The sequence below is a fragment of the Musa acuminata genome, chromosome BXJ3-5 (assembly GCF_036884655.1).
Source record: "Musa acuminata AAA Group cultivar baxijiao chromosome BXJ3-5, Cavendish_Baxijiao_AAA, whole genome shotgun sequence".
Classification (NCBI taxonomy): Eukaryota; Viridiplantae; Streptophyta; class Magnoliopsida; order Zingiberales; family Musaceae; genus Musa; species Musa acuminata.
The window spans coordinates 22,203,335-22,229,691 of NC_088353.1; the positions used below are offsets into that span (position 1 = coordinate 22,203,335).

The 26,357-nt window shown below is 39.9% G+C and overlaps 3 protein-coding genes and 1 non-coding gene across 6 annotated transcripts; 1 reads left to right on the forward strand and 3 right to left on the reverse strand.

The window, feature by feature from the left end:
- Positions 1-7,954: 7,954 nt before the first annotated feature.
- On the reverse strand, positions 7,955-11,673 carry LOC135638656 (transmembrane emp24 domain-containing protein p24delta9-like). Of its 2 annotated transcripts, none has more exons than XM_065151905.1 (4): positions 11,245-11,673; positions 10,939-11,148; positions 8,792-8,868; positions 7,955-8,355 (listed from the first exon to the last, which is right to left on the reverse strand). In XM_065151905.1, the coding sequence occupies exons 1-4, from the start codon at positions 11,521-11,523 to the stop codon at positions 8,316-8,318; spliced, it is 606 nt and encodes a 201-aa protein (XP_065007977.1). In that variant the 5' UTR covers positions 11,524-11,673; the 3' UTR covers positions 7,955-8,315. The 2 variants fall into 2 exon arrangements, with proteins under 2 accessions (XP_065007977.1, XP_065007976.1); XM_065151904.1 differs by having other exon boundaries at positions 7,955-8,441.
- A 137-nt stretch (positions 11,674-11,810) lies between these two features.
- LOC135638657 (uncharacterized) lies at positions 11,811-15,465 on the reverse strand. The gene is made up of 3 exons (XM_065151906.1): positions 15,189-15,465; positions 14,291-14,364; positions 11,811-12,142 (listed from the first exon to the last, which is right to left on the reverse strand). The coding sequence occupies exons 1-3, from the start codon at positions 15,369-15,371 to the stop codon at positions 12,064-12,066; spliced, it is 336 nt and encodes a 111-aa protein (XP_065007978.1). The 5' UTR covers positions 15,372-15,465; the 3' UTR covers positions 11,811-12,063.
- A 91-nt stretch (positions 15,466-15,556) lies between these two features.
- Positions 15,557-21,209, forward strand: LOC103974255 (uncharacterized). Its single transcript, XR_010496690.1, has 5 exons — positions 15,557-15,698; positions 15,995-16,122; positions 16,294-16,416; positions 20,448-20,552; positions 20,787-21,209. It is a non-coding gene; the product is annotated as an uncharacterized LOC103974255 (transcript).
- A 1,272-nt stretch (positions 21,210-22,481) lies between these two features.
- Positions 22,482-25,304, reverse strand: LOC103974253 (29 kDa ribonucleoprotein A, chloroplastic). 2 transcript variants are annotated; one of them, XM_065150273.1, is made up of 5 exons: positions 24,854-25,304; positions 24,437-24,538; positions 23,314-23,431; positions 23,135-23,222; positions 22,810-22,850 (listed from the first exon to the last, which is right to left on the reverse strand). In XM_065150273.1, the coding sequence occupies exons 1-4, from the start codon at positions 25,217-25,219 to the stop codon at positions 23,143-23,145; spliced, it is 666 nt and encodes a 221-aa protein (XP_065006345.1). In that variant the 5' UTR covers positions 25,220-25,304; the 3' UTR covers positions 22,810-22,850; positions 23,135-23,142. The 2 variants fall into 2 exon arrangements, with proteins under 2 accessions (XP_009387302.2, XP_065006345.1); XM_009389027.3 differs by having other exon boundaries at positions 22,482-22,850; positions 23,135-23,431; positions 24,854-25,303.
- Between the last annotated feature and the right edge of the window lie 1,053 nt (positions 25,305-26,357).

Here is a 26,357-nt window from a genome sequence, read left to right on the forward strand (position 1 = left end):
ATAACTCCTAATTCTAGTCAACATAGAAAATATTTATCCAGATATATCAAAACTACCTGTGGGTACATAATTTGGCATCATTCCCAAGATCTTTAGCTAATAGCAAAATTAAATTTGATAAAAATATCTTTTTCTCTTTGGGTAAAGTGCTCCGTTTTGAGATCTTGCTCCATATAGGATCTTGAGTCTCTAATAATCTCTTTCAAAAGCTGAGCATTGTTTGTGTGTTGACATTCAAATATTCTGTTACATCTCTCCTTCCACATCCACCAAATAGCGCATCTGAAAGTAACATTTGCTAGTTGTGTGAGAGGCCCTTTTCTTGAGTAAGAAAACTCTTTTTCGAGTTTTCCAATAAATGTAGTCCATCCCATTGAAAAAGGAAGGACGCATAAGGGAGTGACCCTCTTGAAAGCCGAAAAGAGCTATTTCTATTTGGGTGTTAAACCAAATTAGAAAATGAGGCTCTGATACCAATTGTTAGGATCAAGAGGTCAGGATCGGCACTAAAAGGGGGGGGGGGGGGGGGTTGAATTAGTGTAGTAGTAAAAATCACGTCTTCAAAAACTTCGTTGCGATAAAATCGTTTCCGATGAAAAACCAATTTCGGAAACTTAACTTGAAAGCGTACGTAATGAATTGAAGGCAGTAAGCACTTAAGGAGATTTGCAGTAAGGTAATAGCAAAAAAAAAATGTAAACCAGAGAACACGACAGTTTTATAGTGGTTCGATCATCGTGACCTACATCCACTCTATTGATTCCTCTTCCGTCAAGGCCACTGACATCCACTATCGGTCTTCCTTCAATAGGCGAAGACCAACCACCTTTTACACCCCTCCTCCTTTTACCGGGTTTAGGAGATAACCCTTACAAGCACTCACTCTCCTCTCTAAACAGAATTCTAACACTTAGACTAAAGGAGGATTCTTACAAGAGATTTCTACAATAAATCTTCACTTTTTAAACTCTTTGTGCTTGTGTACTTTAACCAGGGATGAGAGGGGTATTTATAGGCTTCAAGTTAATTAAAACTTGGATCAACTCTTTGTATGCTTAAACTCTTTGTGTCAGTCTGATACTAACACTGCCTTGGGCGGTACCATTGCCTGAGGGACAGTGCTGGGCGATACCACCGCCTGGCACCCTACTAGGGGTGGTACAACCGCCCAGACTGGTGGTACCACCGCCTGACACAGTCTCAAAGATTGTGCCACGATGGTGAGACTAATTGGGTTGGCCTCTTATTGGGCCCAACATAGTCCTTACGTGGGCCTAGATAGCTCCTAATTGGGTTGGCCCAAATCTAAACCTAATTACGTGCTAACTATGAAATCTAAGACATAATTTGAGCATAATAAGTCTGTAAGTCTTGGTTCTTCCGGCGAGCTTCCGACGATCTTCCGGCGAACTTCCGACGATCTTTTGGCAATGTTCCGACAGACTCCCAGTAAGCTCCTGGACTTCATGACGATATTCTTGGCGAGTTCCGATGAGCTTCTCTAGCATGCTCCGAGACTTCTCGGTGGTTCTAACAAAACTTCTGACGAACGTCCAAACTTTCGACGAACTCTCGAACTCCCAACAAAATCGCATCCTTGACTCCGGGACTTCATTTTGCTTCATGCCTTACTATCGTAGTTAATCCTACACATGTAAAATACACTTCGATCTAGACAATTAATACTAAGCATTAATCAAGTTGTCCGGCATGTCATTGGTCCATCGACGCTTCGTCTGATTCTTTAGCGCATCGTCCTCTCTTGCGGCCTATTGCCCAATCAGCCATTTGACTCCGCAACTCCGATATCCTAGGCGTAATATCTGCTCTTCTTGGCCTGATGCCCGAATCCATGGCCCGAAGCCTTCTGTCGATACGTCGACCGATCCACCGTCTCGACGTCCAATCTTCTGACATGTTTACCCCTAGCACAACATGATTTTTCCTGCTTTAATTGTGTCATCCTGATCGAAGCATCTTGTATTACTCAAAACGCAGATTAAAATATAAACACATATCGATTGGTTTCATCATCAAAATTCGAGATTCAATAGTACCGCCCAGTGGTAGATCCTACGGCGATAGTACTGCCCAGGAACGACGGTGGTACTGCTAGTACCCAATAAACCTGGGATGAGACATTTTTAGGCTCCAAGTGTGAATCAACTTGAAGCCTATAAATATCCCTCTCATTCCTGGTTAACTAAAAAAAGCACATAGAGTTTAAAAGTGAGAAAACTCTGTAGAAATCTCTTGAGAAATCCCTTCCTCTAACTTAAACTTAGAATTATGTTTAGAGAGGAGTATGTGCTTGTAAAAGTTGTCTCCTAAACCTGTGAAAAGGAGAAGAGGGGTGTAAGAAGGAGGTTGATCTTCGCCTATGAAAGGAAGATCGATAGTGGATGCCGGTGGCCTTGACAGAAGAGGAATTGGCGGAGTGGATGTAGGTCACGACGACCGAATCACTATAATAATCCGATTTGCCTTTTCTTTTGTGCAATTTATCTTACTACAAACCTCCTTACTTTCTTACTATGCTTTTACTATGCCTACACTTGCATACGCCTTCAAGTTTCTGAAATCAATTTTTATCGTTTGAAACAAAGAGATTTTCAAAACCAATGTGATTTTTACCGCTGCACTAATTCAACCCCCCCCTCCCCCCCCCCCCCTCTTAGTGCCGACTCGTTCCTAACAATTAAGCCAAGGAAATTGAAGTTGTGGCGATCAACTGACCGATTGCGCAATAGGCTGCAAGAGAGGACGATGCATCGAACAATCGGACGAGGTGTCGATGAACCAATAATATGCCGGACAACATCTGATTAGCTTAGTATTAATTATCTACATCATAGTAGGTTTTATGTGTGCAGGATTAACTACAATAGCAAGGCATAAAGCAAAATAAAGTCTTGGAGTCAAGGACACGATTTCGTTGGGAGTTCAAGAGTTCGTTAGAAGTCCGAACATTTGTTGGAAGTTCTATTGGAATTGACCGAGAAAACCATAAGTTTGTCGAAGAAGCTCGTCAGAACTTGTCAAGAAGATTATAGTGAAGTCTAGGAGTTTGTCGAGAGTCTGCTGGAACATTGCCGAGAGATCATCGGAAGTTCGCCAGAAGATCGCTGGAAGAAACCTAGACTTACGGACTTGTTTAGCATAGTAAATGTCTTAGATTTCGTAGTTAGCACATAATTGGGATTGGAATTGGGCCAACCCAATTAGGTCTAGTTAGGCCCATATATGGACAATGTTGGGCCCAATAAAAAGCCCAAACAATGACCCGATAGGTGGCACCGTTGTGGCACAGTCTCCGAGACTATGTCAAGTAGTTGTACCCGCAGTTTGGGCAGTGGTACTGCCCGGTGGCAATGTCAGGCAATGGTACCGCCAGTTTGGGTGGTGGTACCACCCAGACAAAGTCTTCCAGGTGGTGGTATCGCCCAGTATAGGCAGTGATACCGCCAGGACCGAGGAAACTTGGGATGAGACCTTTTTAGGCTCCAAGTTTGAATCAACTTAAGGCCTATAAATACCACTCTCATCCCTGGTTAAGTTACACACAACTGAGAGTAAAATGGGAAAGAAATTTCTATTGTAATTATGTGTGAAACTCCTCTCAAAGCTCTAAGTGTTTATGTTGTTTGAGAGAGGAGTAAGGGGGGTTGTAAAGGTTCTCTCCTGAACCTATCAAAAGGAGAATCGAGTTGTAAAGATGGTTAATCTTTGCCCATTGAAGGAAGATCAATAGTTGATGCTGGTGACCTCGACGGAAGAGGAATCAATGGAGTGGATGTAGGTCATGACGATCGAACCACTATAATTCGGTTTGCATTTCTGTTTTGAGCAATTTACTTTAAACTGCAAACTGTCTTACTTGCTTTACATCCACTATACGTTTCCATATGCTTTCAAGTTAAACATATTTCTGATCGGTTTTAATCGTACGAAGATTCTTCAAACCAATGTTTTTTTATCGCTACACTAATTCACTCCTTTTTATTAGTGTAATGATTTATAATGTAATGATTTGAATAGTAATATCTCAAACACTTGAAATTTGTACTTCTCCTTTTTATTAATGACAAAGGGGGAGAAGTATGATGATATTATGCATAATTTTATGATAACATGTTGCTTGGATTTTTGAATCCAAGAGTTCTATCAATATGACATATTGATAGAGGGAGTTAAGATTAACTCCGTGATCAATTGGTTGTTATCATCAAAAAAGGGGAACCTATTGAATCTCGAATTTTGATGATAAAACCAATTGATAGAGTTTATGATTTGATCTACGTTTTGAGTGACACAGGAAGCTTCGATCATGGAGAGACAATTAAAGCAGGAAGAATCATGTTGGGTCAGAGAAAAAACATGACAGAAGATTGGATGTCAAGTTGAAGGATCAATCGACATATCGACAGAAGGCTTCGGGCCATGAGTTCGGGCATCTAGCCAAGAGCAGATAATACGCCAAGGAAATTGGAGTTGAGGAGGTCAATTGGTCGATTGGGTAATAGGTCGCAAGAGAGGACGATGCATCGAAAAATCAGACTAAGCGTCGATGAACCAATAACATGCCGGACAACATCTAATTAGCTTAGTATTAATTTTCTAGATCGAAGTAGATTTTTATGTGTGTAGGATTAACTACAATAGCAAAGCATAAAGCAAAATGAAGTCCTAGAGTCAAGGACGTGATTTCATTGGGAGTTCAAGAGTTCGACGGAAGTCCAGACGGTCGTCGAAAGTTCTACTAGAATTGACCAAGAAGTCTAAGAGCTTGCCGAAGAAGCTCATCGAAACTTGCCAAGAAGATTATCGTGAAGTCCAAGAGCTTGCCGGGAGTCCATTGGAACATTGCCGAGAGATCGTCAGAAATTCGCTGGAAGATTGTCGGAAGAAACCTAGACTTATGGACTTATTTAGCTTAGTAAATGTCTTAGATTTCATAGTTAGCACATAATTAGGATTGGAATTAGGCCAACGTAATTATGGGCCAATTAGGCCCATGTATGGACTGTGTTTGGCCCAATGAAAGCCCCAAACAGTGACCCAACAGGTGGTATCGTCGTGGCACAACCGTCTAATGGTAGTGTCAGGCTATGGTACCACCCAGACATAGTCTTCCAAGTGGTGGTACCGCCCAGTGTTAGTGTTGTAGGCCGTGGTACCGCCAGGACCCCGAAAACTGGGGATGAGATATTTTTAGGCTCCAAGTTTGAATCAACTTGAGGCCTATAAATACCCTTCTCATTCCTGGTTAAACAACACACAATTGAGAGTAAAAAGGAAAGAAAACTCTGTTGTAATTACATATAAAACTCCTCTCAAAGTTCTAAATGTTAGAATAGTTTGAGAGAGGAGTAAGTGGGGGGTATAAGGGTTATCTCCTAAACCCGGTAAAAGGAGAAAGAGTTGTAAAAGGTGGTTGGTCTTCGACATTAAAGGAAGACCGATAGTGGATGCCGATGGCCTCGACGAAAGAGGAATCAGCGGAGTGGATATCGAACCACTATAAACTCGGTTTACATTTCTATTTATGCAATTTACCTTTACTGTAAATTTACTTGCTTTACATCCGTTACGCTCTTCAGTATACTTTCAAGCTATCTTTTCAAGATCGATTTTAATCAAAATGAAGTTTTTTCGGAACCGACGTAATTTTATCTCCCTCTTAGTGTCGACAATGGAGGTCATGAGTACAAATAAAATAAAGATCAAAATATTTGATGAAATAATGTATATTTTAGATGATGTGACTTATATTCGAAAGAATTATTTTTTAAGCCTTTTAGATTCTTGGGATTACGAGGACAAGGTTAGTAATAGAGTTTTAAAAATTATATAGGGTTGCATAGTCCTAATAAAATGAAAATTACATCAAGAAATATACTATATGAAAGAAAGTATAGTAAAAATCTCGAATGATCGAAAGTATAGGGGATGATAGATACCTATACAAGGAGCTTCATTTGTGAGATAAAAAAAAAGAAGATATTTATGATATTCAAAATGTTGACATTTATGAGAGAGAAAATCTTAATGATAATAAAATAGAGAAATAGAGGTATCTTTCTAGAATCAAGTGGCATCACTGATTTGACTCTGATTACTTTGGATGCATTTGTGACTTATTGAATCAGGTGTTTGACTAATTCATTCGTATAGCTATATTAATTTTTTTAAACAATAATTTATAAGTTTTCAAAAGGATGCACAAATAAAGAAAAAAAATTAGTAAGATGGAGATTGTTAGGATTGATAAACATCTCTAGGAGTTCTAATTAGAGAATTATAATTAGATTCTAATTTGTTGAAATAGAATTATGATTAAAAAATTATGTAAAATAAAAATTCTTAGTGAATTAGGATTTATTATTATAAATATATTATGTACCTTAAAGTTTTGAGGAGAAGAAAGATATAAGAAAGACACTTTCCATACTCTTAATGTTGTCTAGTGGATTTAAAGAGGATTAAGAAAAGAGTTGTTTCAAATTTACGTGGGAGAAGATATTTTGGATTTGGACTGATTTATGAGAGATATCTATTTGATTGTTTTCTCCTTCAGCAATAAGTACTTAGTTTTTAATGAATTTTTTGATATATTATTTGATTATTAATCTTTAAAAAATTTGTTTCGGTCATGTGTTTTGATTCTGATTATTCTACACTTTTTAAGTGACGTGACGTGTGTGACGTGAGAGGCCAGCAAAAATTAATTTAAACGACCATACTAATTTGCATATCACCATAACCAAGAAAATTTGCTAGATACAAGTTTTTCACATTTGAAATCCTTTAATAACCAAGAAAAAAAAAAAATCCCAAAATAACCTTGGTAAACATCAACCGAAATATAATACACCGAGCAAGCGCGAGAGCGGTCACACGGCAGCATTCGCAGCTCCTCCTCCGGTCGACTCCCTCCACCACCGACTTCTTCGCGTTCATCATACTAAGTTGCTCCTCCGCTTTCACCTCCCTCTCTCTCGCCTGTAGCAGCGTCCTTCGCCTACGACGCCTTTTCTGCTGCCCAAGTAAGCGTTATTTAACGTCGACACCAGTTTAGCTTTCTTCTCGATCGGTGTAACCACCTGAGACGACCTTGTGAGTTGAGTTGCTTCTCGTCGACACCAGTTTAGCTTTCTTCTCGTCGGTGCACTTGTGAGTTGCTTCGTTGGCTTGGCTTGAGTAAGTAGGGGAGCCACGTATTGCTATGAAAGCAAGGTGGAGCAGTAGAAGATGGGCGCCTCCCGAGTGTTTTCATATTCTCAAGTCTCAACCACCCGAGGCGAGAAGGTTTACAAGGAAGGAGAATGAGTACGACTGCGTGTGCGTGCGGCGGGCCAAGTGCCCGAAGCCACAACGCCATCAATCTTTAGCTGGTGTGTCACGCGTGCCCTTTTGTTTGTGTCAATGTGTGACTGGTGGAGTGTCTCTGCGTTGTGTCCGTATTTATTTGTATTAGTTGTTTTGTAGGTAGAGATAGGAGTCACCTTTATGAGAGGTTGTCGATTTTATCAACAATCTCAAAGGAGAATGTTCTGATATATTTGTTTTTTTTTTTCTACAATCTCGAGGCACCTAAAGCTACATAATCGATCATTTCCTGTAACGCACAGGAAATGATAATTGCATTTTATTTTCATCAATGGCCGAGTAGGAGAACGGAATAGATTTGGTAATAATTGCATCCTCCAACATATTATAATAAACCTAAAAGAATGACTTGAGATCAGTATTGCTATCGAATGACGAAACACGAGCTGAAAGGTTTGTGTATAATTTATCACAACAAAAGATGACCAACCGCAAACTGGATGATGAAATAAATAATAGAAACCGAGGGCAAACAATTATTCTTCTCTTAGTGTTTTCCCCACTGATTCTGGATCATGCAAAACTACACAACTCTTTTGGCGCCTGAAACTAAAACAAATTGTGGTTGGACAAGGAATTTCAGATCAAATCAGATTTCTCGAGTGTCAGTAGTATGATGATATCAAAATTCTCCATCTAAAATTTGAAAAAGCAAACTAGTCCTACGTAGATATATCGTCTATGAGGTACGATATATTTACCAGTTTGCAATCAACTTTTGTCTACAAGTAGATGACAACTAGAAGACTCAAAGATTTGAGTCACCTCGATGGCTTGGATTTCAAACAAAAGAATCTGTAGAACAACACCATGTTGAACATCAGGTTCTCAGAGCTGCAACTTGGATTAATCCTCCACGATACCCTAGGATAAATCAATTCCAGAAATCATGGACTAGAAAGCTGAATTACAGCAGCTTCTTCCTCTCAAAAAATGTCTTCAGATGCCATAACTGCAAGCTCGCCACTGAAAGACAGACAGCAAGAGAGAGGAAACTTAGCCAAGCCATCCTAGAGTTGGTAGATCTGTTCATATCTAGCATTTGCTCCTCCCTGGATCATCGTAAGAAACAAACAAATGACAACCACCAAAAAGTATGATAATGAAATTACTAAGATCGATTCTGTTAATTTAGTAGCATAATGTATGTAAAGTTCCTGTTGATAAAAACCCCAGTTGTCAAATCAAATCTTGTCGAAATTTACAAAAAGAAGGAACACACGAAAATACTGGTTTAAGATAAAACAGTTTAACAGACATCATGACATAACTACTTAAATATCAGATTTAATTTCAGATAGTAGAATCCTCTGCCAAAGGTTCCCAACAACTCCCAGTGTACAACAGACATGTTGATAGAAAATTGCTGATGCTAGTTCAGATGAATTTATGTAATGTATACCTTTCACGGAGATAAAACATTTCATCATGGATGGACTTAACAGTATCTTCCAACTTCTTCAACTCCAGTTCCATGACCTACATAAGATCAACAGAAAGATGATTGATTTCATGCCTAGAGATGACACTAAAAGATCCACCAAACAACAAAACAGTTATATTAGTCACACATTGGATCTTTGTACCAAAGTGCAGATTTAGTCAGCATGAAGAAACTTAACTAGAAGGCAATTTCACGATCCAGTCTCTAATACAGTCATGTGAGCGAAAGTCGAAAAGATAACATCTCATGAGGAAAGTACCATCATCCGAAGAATTTCAAGAATGGGAGTTCTTTAGGGTTAGCAAGCATGTAGATTGATTGGTAGGAAAAGTAATGTATAGACTATACAGTATGATAAAAATCTGTTTTGACTTTGGACAAATTATGCAGTATGGATGTGCACCAAGTTCAGCTTTTCCTGTCAAGTATAACAGATCAGAGAATCACACTAATTTTGCATGCCAAAGAAAGAAGTTGACAACACACAGCGTTCTGATAATAACTAATGTCACACAAAAATTTTATTTATCAAATATATATAGTGGTTACAGCAGAGCTTTTACTTTCAACTCCTTGAAAGAACTATAAAGGTGCTTTCTGCAGGTATTCATAGCATCAAGAGATAGGTAAAGTTAAAAGTGGAAACAAAGAAAGAATATTAGATGAGAGAAGAAACATTGTGTCCTGTAGAAAATAATCACTATTGCTGATCAAATTTGTCCAATAAATGAAATTTTAATCAGTCAAATTTCTTTTTCAGAAACTTGTGATCTTACAGAATCCTCAAGGGGAAACAACATTGTCTCCCCAAGCAAAACATAATGCCTTATGTTTCTTATACCAAACTACAAACGACAGAATTCCTTGATATCAACACAATTCTAACTGGAATCTAACTTTGGTTATAAACCACAATGGGCACTTTCTTCTTACTGTCATACGAATGCGATTGTTTCTAATACTCGTCACGTTGATGCTGCCTGGAAACAACCTCCACTAAGTGGGTAGCTTGCTGACCTGCTTGCAATGATCTGCTTGCTCGGTGACAGCATTGTATAAGAGGTAGCCAAAATCGAGCAATAACATGAAAAGGACCAACTCAACTCAATGCACGAGACTTCTGCCAATGCAGAATTTGAGGGTCGATGTATGCAATCTTCCCTCTCCATATAGACAGGCTATTTCCATGACTCGAACTGTGGTCATCTATTTTATAAAGAAATAATAAGAGTCATCTATTTTATAAAGGAACAACCTTATTATTAAACTAAGGCTCGTCCTCAACAATATCATGCAAGATTATGATAAAAGTTCAGTTATATGTAAATTAGTAAATATAGCTAATGTTGTGGATTTACAATAGAAGAAGCAGCTATTAGCCTCTGCATTGATGGGTTTTACACATGAAAACCAAAACAATAATGACATTCTCATGCTCTCATCTTATATATTACTATAGACATACCTACAAAAGAACCATCGATTTATGAGATCATACAATCTCACCAACTCATATACTAAGCCAACGGAGCACATACATTAGCAAACAAAAAGCACATAACAAAAATCTGCTTATACTTGCATGGCCTTTATGGTAGAGTAATTGATCAGCACAAGCTAATTATCACATATTACTTTTGTGTGATTTCACCATCCATATGCATATCTTAGCCAAGAGATGCAGTTGCAAAGAAAGGTCCATGTCAATGATAAAGAACTTAACATCTCCTAACAAATTGTGATACATTCCTAGGAAGTCATACAAATATCCTTTGGCATTCTGAACTAATTGTCAAAAGAAGAAAAGCGATTCAAGAATAATTTGGACAAAGCCACCAAACTTCAGAGTCACTCAATGTTCACTCATCCATATGATATGAAATCACGCAGAAACATCAATATTTTCAGAAATTTTTTTTACAGTGACCTAGATCGGTCACAGATCAGAAGTAGGCGATTTACATGAGAGGTCTCTTCAAGCGGAAATCTGTGTTACTTCAACAATCAAAACATTTCCCTTTGGAATGCAAGAACCGGCCTACAGTAAACATCTAAACTCTAACCAGGCACGTTAAGAGAATCAAAAGACAAGGCAATTCGCTTACATCGATCTGACCCTTCTTGGCAACGTTGGTCCAGTCCTTGGCGGTGACGCCAGTCTGCCACTCGAACTCCACCGCCATGGTGGCGGGCGGATTGTGGTCGGGCGCCCACAAGCACGCCAAGTAGTCGCCTTCCTCGCTCGAGGTGAAGGCGAAGTTACCGGCGTCCACCTGATCCGCGTAGTGGATGCTATTGCCATACGGCGAAGTCACCTGATAAGTTTAAATCAAACAAGCTACAGATTCACGAACGCACCGATCGAAAACAAACGAGCGATTAGGGTTCGAAAGGGAAGAGGCGATTGTTACCCTGACGGTGATCTTGTGGGAATCAGGGAGAGGGGCGGAATCGGAGGGGTTGACGACGGCGTACTTGCCGACGGCCATGGCGTGGATCTTTATGTCCTCGGAGATGCACTTCGTGTGGCCCGACTGAAGCTCGAACCGCAATGCGCGGGCTGGCGGTGTCACCGCAAGGAACGACGCCAGGGCCAGGGTTAGCATGTAGGATCCGAGGAGTCCACATCTCCTTCCCCTCCTCGTTCTCCCTCCCATCACTCTCTCCCTCTCCTCTAAGTCTCTAACCATAGCGAAGAATGAAGAAACGCTTCCACGTCGAAGACGGAGATCGGAACGGACGAGAGGGGAGGAACGTAGAAGAGCTCGCCTCGTGTTAGATCTCCGGAACTCGACCAGAAATTGCCGCGTGGACCTCAAGATGGCTTAAGTCATCTTGGTCCAGCACGAATCTTAAAGAATATTCGTATAAATGATTTACTGCATCGATATGTTTGCACTAAAGAAGCTACTGCATTTACTCATCATGAAATAACCAAAGAGTCACAGTCCTTTTAGCCACAAGAACACATGAATCATACAAAAAACAGCAAGAAGTTGAATCAAACATAAAGAGTCGAAGTTTGTAACAAGTACATCGATGATATTGCAATCTTTTCGTTGGAAATAAGCATGAAAAGATGTTTTTCCAATTTGTTTCACAAACTTAAACCCTAGATAGGACACAGCTGAATAGTATAGCTGAGAAAATAAAATTTGCAGTAGATAAATTAAAGCAAAGTAGATTATCCTTTTGCAAGCTTGATGCTCTATCACATATCATGAATTCTTTCATGGGCTTGAAAGACCACTGTTTCCCGTGTCTCCACTGCAACAGTAGAAGTGCGGCAACTTAACTCGACCACAACTCCTGCAAGGTATATAAATTGACAATTTGATCTCATTCAAAAACAGGTATTCAACGGGGACAGAAATCTAGTGATTATTTATAGCCCTAAACAGAAATATTTCAACCAACATAAAACATTATCCAGCAATGATGCTGATTCAAGGCAATTTTGCTTTTCCAAAATTTGCAAGTCAGATTATTCTTTTGCTGTTTGAAACAATTTGTTTAAGAGATTACACAAGACTGTAACATGAAGTGCGTTTTAACAGATGAATCTCTTGCCCAATGATCCATTTATATTTCTTGGAACAATCTCCTGGAAAAGGATCCTATAAGTAGCAATAACTTTCAAATTTAGTTCTGATCCTAAACATACTCACGGCAATCATATTGTGCAGCATACAGCTTTGTCCGGCAACATGTACAAATATGGGTTCATAATTCACTTCCACCTATCTACAATACATAGGTCTAAAAGACTCGTACCTCTAGCATTATTATAGTATCAAAACCTAGAATCAATCATCCTGATTGAAGATGAAAGTACACTTTTTTTTTGCAAGTAAACAAAACCTAAGAGGATAGATCCTGTTTGATTTACATCAATCTTGGCTGCATGAACAAGCAACACAAGCAAAAGATCAGGAAATGGCTAGCATGTGGTATATCCATGCTCATGAAATTGTAAAGCTGATACAAACTAGATCTAAGACATCTAGCAGAGGCTAAATGTCATTTGGATCTGTTAAACATCTAAAAATGAAATTCTAAGTCTACCTAAACAAAAACTATTATAGTCATGCTCAAGCAGGCTTGAACAATTCAATGTTTGATAGAAATTACATGTTACTTTTCTAGGAATAGTAGAACATTAAATGTCAACATGCAGAACATGCATCAATTTGTCACATACGACAGCATTCTTTTATGGTACGGTTATAAGTCATATTTCAGGAAAATAAAATATGCTGATCCTGGGGTTGTGTATGGCCACTGTGCAATATATAAGATGTCTGTTATCTAACCTGTCAACCATGCCCTCATCTTTCAGCTATGACCCTCGGTATTACTTAGCATTGAGTGGAAGTGGAAACAATCTTTTGGATCTTATTTACTCAAAGAAACTATTATTTTATTGACCAAATGACTCTAACAAGCATTGCCTTGCATTGTAAAAAAAGGCATAAATCTAACTAAGTGGTTGATATGCAGTATATACTGAAGTAGAATGTAGTACCTCACTGGTATGGTAGTGTCACTAGATGTCATGAGCAATTCACGTGCACTCTCCCCATACCTCACTGGTATGGTGGTGTCACTAGATGTCATGAGCAATTACACGTGCACTCTCCCCACTCCTCTCTCACAATAATTCATTCTCGATCCTTGGAGCTGACTCAAAAAAGAATCAAGATTTACCTAAATTTGTGAGACAGTTCTAAAAGAAGTTTTTCTTCAATTTCGTCCTTTATTTATTCTGTAGATAATAGTTGTGCACTAGGACTGATTTAACATGCTCAATAAATATAAAAATGATTTTCCAACTTCACCAATATCATGTTGCTCATTTTACAATCCAATAAAAATGGATTCATTAAAATAGCCTTTGCTAAACAGCAAGATTGAAGATAATGCATAAACTAACACAATTTTAGCTGTATGCTTTAACTTCTGTACATATGGTTTTAGTGTAGGAATATTAGTTAGAACCACGTAAAACATGTTACCTACACAATCAGTCACATCTTACTTACTGAAACTTGGTGATCTTTATCAAATTTTCCATATATGAAATGTGTTAGTATTGAAAAACTTTACGGATGCCATCTGTACCCAACTCTCTGAGTTGCTGAAAAAATATAGATGGAATTGTAAAAATCTGAACTGCTTCTTGATGGACATCCTATCTGTTCAGAGTTCTAAAATGTAAAAACTAGCAGAACAGATAGTGAAGTTGAAAGTTTGGTATGCTGGTCGAAGTTAGCTTGATAATCCTTATGAACTCTAGCAGTTAATCCATGGAACCAAAATTGGAACTCTGTGCAGATGAAAATGCATTATTTGTTGGCATGTGGTACTCCAGGAAATTCTATTAGTTTGCAAACTACAACCATAATTGATGAAGAGATTTGTCAAACTAGATCCAGGACATAGAGCAGCAAATCTTACTTGCAACGAACAATCACTGGAACAGGTTTCAGAGCCTTGGGTCCATTCCTCAGTCCTTTCTTATGCCGAGAAACCTGCATTGCAAACATTATGATGTAATATCATTGGACATTCTCATGAACACATGATGTTCGATGAATATGCTGATATTTTCTGACACATAAAGTTGGATCACTTGCACAAAGGAGACATGGTACACAATTTGGCACACTAGAAAACTTCTGAATCTTCAGAGGCAAGATCATCATGAATAAAGACAGAAAAGAAAGTGGTCTGACAAACTCCAGTAAAATGACACTTATCAATATGTTGTTTTCAAAGGAGAAGCTGCCAACATTTGTACAATCATGTCAGAAAAGACAAGGAGAAGGTATTGCATTTAGGATAAGTGTCACAACACAGCAAAAGACTACCAAAAGAGAAAGCAACAATTAAGTTCGATTTTGCTGGACAGAAAGTAAATGCCATCTATCCGGAGCATCATCGCGTTCGGTCCACTGATCAGCACGCATAGATTGCATGTAAGTCGATGCATGATTATGTATGAAGCACAATCGTCTCATGATGTTCAAATTAAATCATCAAATAGCTTGTGGGCATTTACTTGGTAGGTCGAACAACAAGCCGACTCCATTTCATCTCGATGTTAAATCACAACAACACCTCTAACGGAAACAAAATAAAACTAAAAGAAAGGCCAAACGAGAAATGAACAGTTAGCAACTAAAGTATTGAGTTAGCAGAACAAAGAGCCTCCTTTCCGAGACTAAAATCTATAGAACTCCAAACTTTTAGAGAAAGAAAACAAATCTTCCCAGCACTCAACCACATTAGTCAACAATAGATATTCGATAATCGGCGAATCGAATCTCCAGAAGGAGACAGGGTGAGGACGCACGTTTTTTTTGGGAACGGCCATGAGCTCCATGGAGGCGTCAAAGGAGAAGCCAGGGAGCGACGGGGACCCCGCAGAGGAGCCGTGAGCGAAGGGGCTCTCGAGGGAGTCAGAGGGGAAGAGAGGGCGAGGGAGACGAGCGAGATGGGAAGACGCCCGCCGAAACAACGCTGCCGCCGCCGCCATTGTCGTCTCTGTCGGGCCTCCGCAACGCTAACCTGTGCCGAGCGAGAACGGATTCGCTCGAACCGGTCTGTCGTGGTTCAACTGGGTTTTATCGGAGAGAGGTTGGGAACCTCTCCAAGTAGTAAAGAGGCTCGTTGTCCTCAAATTCGTCCTCAGATCGCATCAGTACCGTCCGTTAAAATCGGACCTTATGAGAGGCATGCGGCGTGACAGGTGGAGCTTGAGAGTGAAATGAATGATGATGCCGAAAGATATATGACTAGTGCTCGTCGGACACTTTTCTCCCCCCCTCCGCCCCACTTTCTCCGTAACCTAAACGGCCCTTAGGTGATTGATCTCAACTTCTCTCTCTTTCACGCTGCTTCTCGTTGGAGCAAAATGAGAGATCTGTATCGATGCTATTTCCGTCTTCAAATTTCTTTGTGATGGTGTTATTTGATTTGTAGATGTTTGTATTTATGTCTGTATGAAGTTTTTCGTCCTTTGTTTGTGGTGATGATTCTTGCACATCAGGTGTTTGTGTATATGAGTCTAAGAAGCTACATTTGGTTGCCACCCTCTCGCTGGGGCATCCTAGCAGAAAAAAATCTGAGCTTTAGCTGTTCTTTGCTTTCTCTATTCAGCAGGCAGATTAGATAGAACAGAGAAAGGGGAAAATGTCGTACATGCGCGGAGACTTGCTATCCAGGACAAGGAAGTTGGTGAAGGGTCTCGCAAAGCCTACCCCGGTGTGGCTTAAACCCATGGAAGAGTACGCCCCTCTCTCCTCCCATTCTCTCATCAACCAGATAGACGAACTTTGTTGGAATGGGATTATCTGATACACCCTTTCTGATGCTCTTTCTGTCTCTGGTTTCATGTATTCTGGAAGCAAAATTTTGGCTTGCTGGAGGCAGGTTGATTGTAACGATTGGTTTCACAGGGCGCCGCCGGTGACATTCCCACGGACGGATGGGAAGATCAGGAAGATTGAAATGCCGGAGGATGTATATGTCAAGAGATTCTTCAAGAAGCATCCGGATTCTCTCTACCATGATGCTGTCAAGTAACACTGCACTCTTTCTGCCGCTTCAATCTCTTGTGCTATGATGAAAAAGACCCTAAGGTCTTATCGTGGAAGAAAGGGGAGAAAAGGGAATGATCGCTTCGAGGAGGGGATCGGCCTCCTAGGGTTTTGTCATGATACTGAATAATATTTCATTGATTGATTGATTGATTTCTGAAAAGAAAGGGTGACATCACTATTTATAGAGTTCATAACAAACTCAATAAACATTATTCAAAAGCTCATAAAAGGGTCCTAACAATTCCTCCCTATTCAAATCAGTTTTGTCCTTAAGGTTGAGTAGCATCAAACTCGGGGAGCTTCTCTTTCAGCACTTCAACTATAGGCTATCTACAACGCATCACAACCCGTTGATCAAGTAAGTATGGTCTCCACTTTTTGCTAGTGTAAGCAATAGGTCTGTCTTTCTATGTAGTAATCATTGCAAGAAACTCCTGGCCCTGTATAATCAATTTTATCTTTGAGCATTTGCTATCATAAGTTAAAATCCATCCATTAGCGATCTTTACTTCGAATCTGTCATAGCCTTCAATATGATAAGCTAATCGGGCTACAACTTTCTTGTCCATAAAATTATCAATGCTACCCGTATCAATCAAAACAGTGACAGGCTGATGCTTCAAAGTTCCTCCTTTTCATAGTTTGTGGGTTAGCGTAGCCAGCCAATGCATGCACTGTATGTGTTATGGCTTCAGTATCTTCATTAGTTTCCACACCTTCATGATCGGAGTCCAACTCTTTTGCTTCCGGTTCCTCTCCAATTGGCTCAATCATCAGAAGTTGCTCTTGTTTACATCAGTGCTCCATACTCCACTTTTCATCATAGCACAAACCCTTCGTTGATCTTTCTTTGAGTTCTTCTCAGGTTAGTCTGCGAGTGATAGAATTTCGACTGGGAGTAGATATGGTGGGTTGCTTACTGCTCACCTGTTTATTGACATCTCTGTTTCGACGGTATTCCATGCTGATTTTTTTCTTATGCAGATGTGCAAATGAAATCGCAGCTATTATGGTGCGGGGTTGACGAGCCTTAACTTCATATCGAATCTCTGGATTAAGCCTTTCAATAAATGTACCCAAAAGTTATCGTTCAGACCAATCTCTAGCTTGATTTGACAATCTTCCAAACCTGCTATGATATTCTAACACTGTAGAAGTCTGACGAATTTTGACGAGCTGTCCATCAACATTCTCATATTCTGATGGGCCGAAGCGAACAAGAAGCCCTCTTTTGAACTGCTCCCACGAAGGAACTCCGTGGAAAGTTTCATACCAATCGTATCACTGGATTACATCTCTATCGAGCTGGATTGAGGCCACTTCTATCTTGGATTCTTCTGGGGTTCTGTGAAAATGAAAAAAAAATTTCGCCCCAAAGATACAACTAGTAGGATCCCCATCTTCCCATCTCGGAAATTCCACCTTCATGTATGAATAGTTTATGTCACAGTCTTGGGGCCCTTTTCCTGTATTTTCAGATCTATGCAACGTAGAACTTGAGCCCCTATCTTGTTGAAATTTGCTGAGGCTCTCCAATAGGCTCTTTTTGAAATCATTAAGTGTTTCTTGCAGTCGGTTCTCAATTCTGATTTCCAATGCTTCCATTTGTGCTTTCACTGAGTTATAGGTGGCCATTACGTAAGACTGCAAATCTGTAATCCCCAGTTCTTGTTTCTGATGTCTGGTCAAGGGCATCAACACTATCGATACGAACCTGCCGAGGAAGCGGACGTCGAGGGTAGTGCTGCGGTCGTGGTGTTGGAGGAAGAGTTGCTGTCCTGTTTCTGTCGTTGCGTAGGGTGAGAGCGCCGGGGGCTGGAAGGCGACTACGTCGGTATGGTTGCAGCTGCATGGGGTGAGAGCGCCGGTGGCTGCGATGGCGTGGATGGAAGGCAGCGTTGCTTTGTCTCCATCGCACTGCAGAAGGAGGCGCTAGTGACGTCGAGGGATCGCGTGCGGTTGAGGAAACGACGGTGGCTGCGGCGGTCGTGGTTGCCTTGTTTTGATTGCCGTTAGGAGGGATGGTTGAGCGACTGCAACTGTGATCCAAGGAGAGTCAGCGATGGTGGCGTGGTTGGGGACAACGTCGCCGACGGTAGAAGCGATGAGGGGTTTGGTCCGTTGGTCGGGAAACAGCAGTGGGGGAGGGCGGCGTTGAAGCGGTCGAGGTTGAAAAGGGGAGTCAGTGTGTGCGTTGCCGGGTTTGAGGCAGCGCCGTGCAAGAACTTGCTACGTGTGCTGCTGGAGGGCGGCTGTGGCAGCGGTGGTTGCTGGCCGGAGCGAAGCGGCGACGGTGGTCGCTAGCCGGAAGCAGAGGAACCGGTGGTGTGGTTGGAAACAAGAAACAATGCTCTGTTTCTATCGCTGCGAGAAGAGAAGGTTGCTGCCGGGGTTGACAGGCAGCAGTGGCGGTGCGGTGGGAGCAAGGTCGTCGAGGGCGAGGAGCAGCAAAGGGTCGCCGAGGCTAGGCACTGCTAGGGGGTGGTTCGCTGGCCGGGAATGGCGGCAGTAGCCCTTTCTCGGTTGCCTTGTTTTGGTCACCGCGAGGAGGGGAGGTTGCTGGCTGGGGAGCGGAGGCGGGGGTGGAGAAGGAGGCAACGAGAGTCGCGGCTGCGATCGACGAGGGGCTGCAGCAATAGAGGAAGCTCTGTTTCTGCAACCGCTACAAGGAGGGGCTGCGTCAACCGGCGGTTGCGACCCAAGGAGGGGCGGGCACGATGGCGGACTAGGGCAGCGTCGTCGACAGTAGAAGCGGCGATGGGGTGGTTCGCTGGCTGGGAAACGACGCCGGCGGTCCTTCTCGCTCAAGCGAGATGGGGAAGTGAGGAGAGGTCGCTGGCTGGGTGGGGGTAGCGGTGGCGGTGGTGGCTGTTGGCTAGGCAACAACGGCAGTAGTGGTGGTCCCTCGGCCGGGAAGCAGCGGCGGCAGTGATCGCTGACCGGAGATCAGCGGCGGCGGGTGAGCTAGCCGGAAGCAGGGGAAGCAGGGGTGGCTGCAGCTTCTTCTTCTTCTTCTCTCCTTTTTTTTTTAGGATGAAGATAACTACAGCGAGGGGGCAGCGGCGGTGGTGGTGGCTGCTGGCTGGGCAGCAGCAACAACGGTGGAGAAGGGGCAACGGTGGTCGCTGGCCGGGATGCAGAGGTTCCTTCTCGGTTAAGAAGGATCGGCATTCGTGGCTGTTGGCTTCACCCTTCCTCACGCAAATTTCTTTTTTTTTTTTTATAGTTACGGCAACACTGCAACGAGAACGCGAAGGATCGCCGTTTTGATACCAAATGATAAGACCCTAAGGTCTTATCGTGGAAGAAAGGGGAGAAAAGAGAATGATCGCTTCGAGGGGATCAGCCTCCTTGATCGCTTCGAGGGGATCGGTCTCCTAGGGTTTTGTCATAACATTGAATAATATTTCATTGATTGATTGATTGATTTCCAAAAAGAAAGAGTTACATTACTATTTATAGAGTTCCACCTAGGGTCCACCAGGATTTAGACTCTTAATAATAAATAAATATTAAATAAATCTCTACCTGATTCTAACTGAACTAAACTGATTCAATAAACAATTGGACTAAACAAACTCAATAAACATTATTCAAAAACTCATAAAAGGGTCCTAACATATGATTTCTTATCCTTTTGTGCTCTAGTGATTGTAATTAATGTGTATGTAATTTGATCGTGAGAGCCTTGGGTTTTAGTGTTTCAATTTGTGGTTATAATGTGCTCGATTGACAAATTTGTACTGTGGTATCATCGGTACAATTAGATTTACTGTTGTAGTCAATGACCAAAATCTTAATTATGGGTAATCCCCCTCATGGTTTTTTGTCAGCTGCTTTCTTGTTTCAGTTCAAAAGGTTGGAAACTTGGCATTAATTTTTAGTTAATTCTGTTTGTGTAGAAATGAGTTACTTTAGACAGATTTTTTGCGATACCGATTTTCCTTCCAAATAGTGCTGAACAAATGCAATGAAGTACAGATCGTAATGAGTTGCTCTTATTTCAACAGGATAAGTGGTTTTGATCCTCCTCCAGCACACGAGTTTTTGCTTGGCGTGTTTTGGAGCTCAAGGGACAAGGTGTTAGTGAAGAGGAAGCCATGGCTGTAGCTGATGTACATTCATCCTCTTTAATATTGTATTGGTTTGTTTCAGTAATTTATGTTCAGAAGATCAGGATGCAATGCAACAAAAGATTTCTTGTTTTCTAACCAGTCCACAGACTCATACATAGAGTGTTTATTCATTGAATGTCTACTATGGCGCTTAAATTTTGGAGACGTGATATTTGAAATACTGAATATTTACATAGTGCTTTCTAAGTAATTTGTTCCATGATTTTTCTTTAGATGGAATATCGAGCTGAGAAGAAGGCAAAGAAGAAGGCGTACTCTAAGCTGAAGCAAGTTGCACGGTTGCAAGGGAAGAAGCCACCTCCAAATCCCTACCCGAGTGCCATTAAAGAAATACAAGCAGAGGAGAAGAAATTTGTCCGAGACCGTTTCTTTAATCCCAAAATACTTGAGATTGTGCAGAAGATGAAAGCAGAAAAAGTTGCAGAGATGCAAGGACAAAGAGAGTTTGGCAATGGCAGGGGTGGTGGTGGTCAGCGTGGTGGATGGAAAGGTGGCCAGCATCAGTAATTTAGATCCGTCGGTACATAGATTGAATTGTTACTTGCTTTTTGCATCTTGTCATTTTGGTTAGGAGACTGTCTTTTCCATGTGAGCAATCTGAAGTGCAATAAAGGATTATTATGGAACAATGAAAAATGTCTTTTTGTTAAAGATGCCTTTCTTAAGTTTGCTAGACAATAATCACCTGATATACACGATACTAAAATCACAAGTGAAATGTCTTACGGTTTATCTTATTCAACATAGAAAGTTTGGACAAAAGTAAATTAATAGGTATACTTAGTTATCATGTACATCTAATGGAGTCATCATGACCATTTATAGGAAGCTGACAGGAAACACTAAGCATAGATTAGCAATACAAGAATAATGTTGGACAGGTTGCATGCCACACAATTTATCGAGAAAACGATGATAAGGTTATGCATTATAGTGAAATGAATAAAACTCAATTTATTTTTCAATTCTACCTGGTTAATTAGATTTCTGCTTCATACATGATGATGAATTCGGAGGTAAATCGGTAAGGAGCTTGACTGCTACATATGTTCCCTGTTTTTTCTTTATATTATCCCTTGTAGTTGCATGCATTTGGTTTAATCAGTTTGTGGTTCACTCTCGGATGATAGAAATATGAAGCACACTTACCTAACTCAGCAAAATTGAATGACTGCAGCAATTCAGTAGTATTTTGATGTTCATCCGTTCTTGATTTAGATAATTATTGATCATGTGAGTGAAGTACATAGCCAAGTCATATATATTGTTTAGCAGCTATTATTAATGGTAACCTCTGTCGACCATCTTCCATGATTAGCCCCTCAAACCTATAAAATCGTCTTTGCTTCATAAAATTAATGTCGAGTTTTGGCCACCTATCATATTGGATTCAATTCTCTAGTAAAACATTGCCACCAATTTCCAGATGATTATATATATACTATGGTAATTTTGACTCGTTGAAGAAGCATTACTTCCAGTGAGATAGATGCACATGAATGAAACAACATCAAGAAGAATCCTGCGTATACCTATAAATCACCAGGTGTTTGTTTACAGCATCCAGGAAGCCAACTTAATATTTTGCGGCATGTAGACTCCATATACCAAAGTCTTTGATTCATATTAAGTGTATGATTATTGTCAGAATCGAGGCTGATGTTTTGTCTTTTAAGCTTTGAAAGCTTTCGATTTCCATTGTTTTTGCACATGGATTGCTCGAGTGAACTAACTGATGACTTTGATTCAGTAGATGCTAAACATACTGGCAAAACAGTTTCTGTGGCACGCATTTGTTGCCTGTAAACTATAAACAATTCAATCTATTAGAAACTATTCCGGAGATCTAATATCAAAACAGACAAACCAAGCTTGCCATCTCGACCCATGCAAATTCGAGAGTAACTCTTCACCTGATCACCCAAACAAATTTGCGGGTGGTTCTTCATCAAAAAGATAATTCATCTACTCAATCTCAAACATAGGATGATCCACATCAAATAGGGATGCCAATGACCATAATTCATGGGACCAACCATAGGCTGCCTGGGTAAGTTCCATCACTACAAACATACAAGCCTGATACAAGAGACCATCTCATAGCCAAAACATCCAAATGGAATTAACAGGGCAATGTTTCCAAAGTGGAAGCTACAAGGAAGATCTCGATAACAAGAAGCAGCGTTTTTCTGCAACTTCAAACAAACTCAAAGGTCAAAACTGGCGTCTAGCCCTTGTTTCTGCCACTGTAACCCGTATCGATCTTCCATCCAAGTCCTGCACAGAAAAAAGGTATGTGCCTTAGTCCGATGGAACATTATCAATAAAAATACAAAAAATATATTAATATTAGTAAGCAGTCAATCCAATTGGTCCATTGTCTACTATGAAACTTTTAGAATGTGAATCCTCCTCCCCAGATCTGTGATACTGGGGATATGCAGGTGTACAAACAGGTATTAAGAAAGATAATGATAAGAAATAATGTTCCCTTATCAACAACTGTGTACAAAACAAAGAACAAAAGGTCCGAGTAGAGAAATATGAAGATAAAGACATACGGTGCCATTTAGTGATTGTATAGCATTCTCAACCTCCTCAGCCGAGCTGTAAGTGACAAAGCCGAAGCCCCGCGATCTACCGCTCTCCCTATCATAAACGACTTTGGTCTCTAAAACCTTCCCTTGCTCACTGAAAAGTGTCTCAAGAGCCAGATCATCAATGCCCCATGAGAGATTACCTACGTAGACCCTGTTTGCCATGTCAAGGTTACCACCAGCCCGGAATCCTCTAGATGGGAACTCATCTTTTCGTGGAGGTGGTCCTGAGTTCACCCTCAATGGCCTCCCTTCTAGTGTCTGTCGGATCATAGAACCAAAATTACAGTAAATCCTCCACTTACTCTGCCAATTTTCTTTAGCAGGCACAAAGCGAAAACTAATTGAACTAATGCATATATGGAGCACAAACATTTACATGACCAGCATAAAAAAGATGCAGAGAAAGAAAACATGCATGAACATCTTTCTTTGCAGGTTGATTAGACATAATTCAAAATGAGTGAAAATGAATTGCAAAAGACCCAATAACCAATTAAGAAGAGAAAAGTGAGAAAGTCACTTTGGCAGATAAGGCAAAGAGTAAGAGGAACACATGCTAGCTAGTGAAGATACATCGTAATCCATTATATAACTCAGATTTAATAGTAAACTAAATACACAGATTTACTCTACCGAAGATTAGCCAGCCCTTAAAGAACCAAAAAGGAGAAATAAGGTTGAAGAGGAAATGCAGTCTCAGCTACAAACTTAACTGCAGGTAAAAAATCCAGTGAAGTAACAGCAATTAATGCATTCCTGATCTCTCGATTAGCACCGGTTTAGATATTAACCAACTCTTGTTTAATTTAGATTTCCAAATTTTGTTTATCGGTTTGTGGGATTTGATGATCAGTTAGAACTTAAGACTCACTTAATGTTAGTTCGAATTAGGTTTTCATACTCATGTTATGGTAACAAGAAAAAGGGTAAAAGGTTTATGAAACAAAAACATTACATGTATCACATAACTTGGACTGGGAAGTAATGTAGAGCAGCGTTGTTAATGTTTTCACTAAAGATTAGCCCTTAAGAAAAGTGGAACAGCAATATATGGTTAGGCATGAAATATCATGTGTCACAAATTTGAAGAGTATATGCCTTGAACTGCTCCATCACTAAAACCATAACTTCAAAAAAAGGAGCAAGTCAGATTCCATCAACCAACTGCAGGGGATACCTTTCGCTATATTAACCATCTTATTGTTGATCTTCATATACAAGCGTTTAGGTAATTTGTAAATTTATACTGATAGATTCACTCACATAACCATTAAACTGCTGAGTGGCTGCTTCAACCTCCTCCACGGTTGACATTGTCACAAATCCAAATCCTCTGCTTTTTCCAGTTTGCTTGTCATATATAACCTGCAAAGTAAACAACCAAAATGTCAACTTTTATAATAACCTGATGTTCAACTAATGCATAAAGTAAACCAACTATTTGGCCAGCTATCTGCGTGTTACAATGAAGGGTTAAAATGAACAAAAACATGTTAGAAATACTACCAAACCACTCGTAATACAACCGGACAATTAAAGCAGCAGGAAGAAAGTTCAGGCACTTGCAGCTTCTGCCAGATGAGATATGCCCATGAATGAGGCTTGCGTTCATCGAAGATAAGCCAAGCCAAGCCAAGCCCAACACATTTCACCTAAAAGTTACTTAAACAAAGGATTTACCTCCACCATCTCGACATTCCCGGCGCGTTGAAAGAGACCAGCGAGCTGGGAGCTGTCGAAGCTAAACGGGAGGTTCCCGACGAAGAGCTTCAAGTCCGGCGAGAATTCCACCTCCTCCCCACTCGACAGGTCCGCCTCCTCTTCTTGCTCCAAATCCGAGGACACCGCCACCTTGGGAACGGACCCCGAATCTAAAGCTGGCGCCTTTCTTACCGGAGGAAAGGGACTATAAGAAGGAAAAGAGACATTTTTGATCGAAGAGAAGGAAACGTAGGAGAGAGCAAGGGTTTGGGTTTGGGGCTTGGAGGACGAGATTCTGCGGATTCCGAAGGAGAGGGAAGGGAGGAGGAAGGAACAAGCCGCCATGGACAGTGGGGGGCTTATGCTTTCTTCTTGATAAGGTGGAGGAGAGAACTGGGGAGGAGAAGAGGCATGCGATGGACGAGAGGGGGGAGGAGATATGTCTGTCTTTAGAGAAATTAATACGATAAATTTTTTTTTTCTTAAAAAATATTCATATTTTAAGTATTTCTCAAGGGGTAACCTCTCTTTTATTTTTATTTTTTTAAATAATATTTTTAATTTAAAAATATTCAAAATATCTCTTAAAAAATTTTGTCAAATTTTTCTACATATATATTTTTTTATTAGTTTTAAACTATTATAATATTTTTATTTGACTCATTTATAATATTTTTTTAATAATATTTATAATATTTTTATTAAAATAATATTATAAATAATATCATATCGTGTAATTGTCATTGCCTATAAATCATTATGATATCATAATTTTAGGTTTAAAGTTAATTTGATTGAGGTTAGTTGTCTATTTACATCATTTACAGTTTTTCAAATAGATTTTACATTGTTCTCAAAACACTACAACAAAATTAAGGATACTGTTTGAGGAAAAAAATGAAATGAGAAATATTGAATGAAAAAAATACTTCAAATATGAGTATTTTCTATAAAGCTCATCCAAATCAATATCCCTTTGTGTTGACGATCATATCATTTTAATTTAAAATAATATTTCATTTGATATATTCCATAGAATTGACATTATTATTATTATTATTAAGAGAAATATTTAAACATCATGACATATATATTTATCAAAAATTCTTGCCAAACATCATCAAGACAACTCGATGGTGAATAAATATTTTAAATGTCTCATGTTAACTAACTTAGGATTAAATTTGATCTCGTCTATTATTAATTAGATGAATATTAAAACTAAGATGATTAGGAGGCATCTCATATTTTGTCATCGATAATATAATATATTTCATGTTATTTATTATGAAACACATACAATGAATGCATAGATACATATTTTAATTAATTCAAAAACTTAATATAAAAATTAAATTTATTATTATTATTATTATTATTATTATTATTATTATTATTATTATTTAATGAATGGCGAATTCTAAAAAAAAAAAAAACTCCTATAGTCTTTGATAAATTCTTGTTAGAATGCCCCTACTTCCAA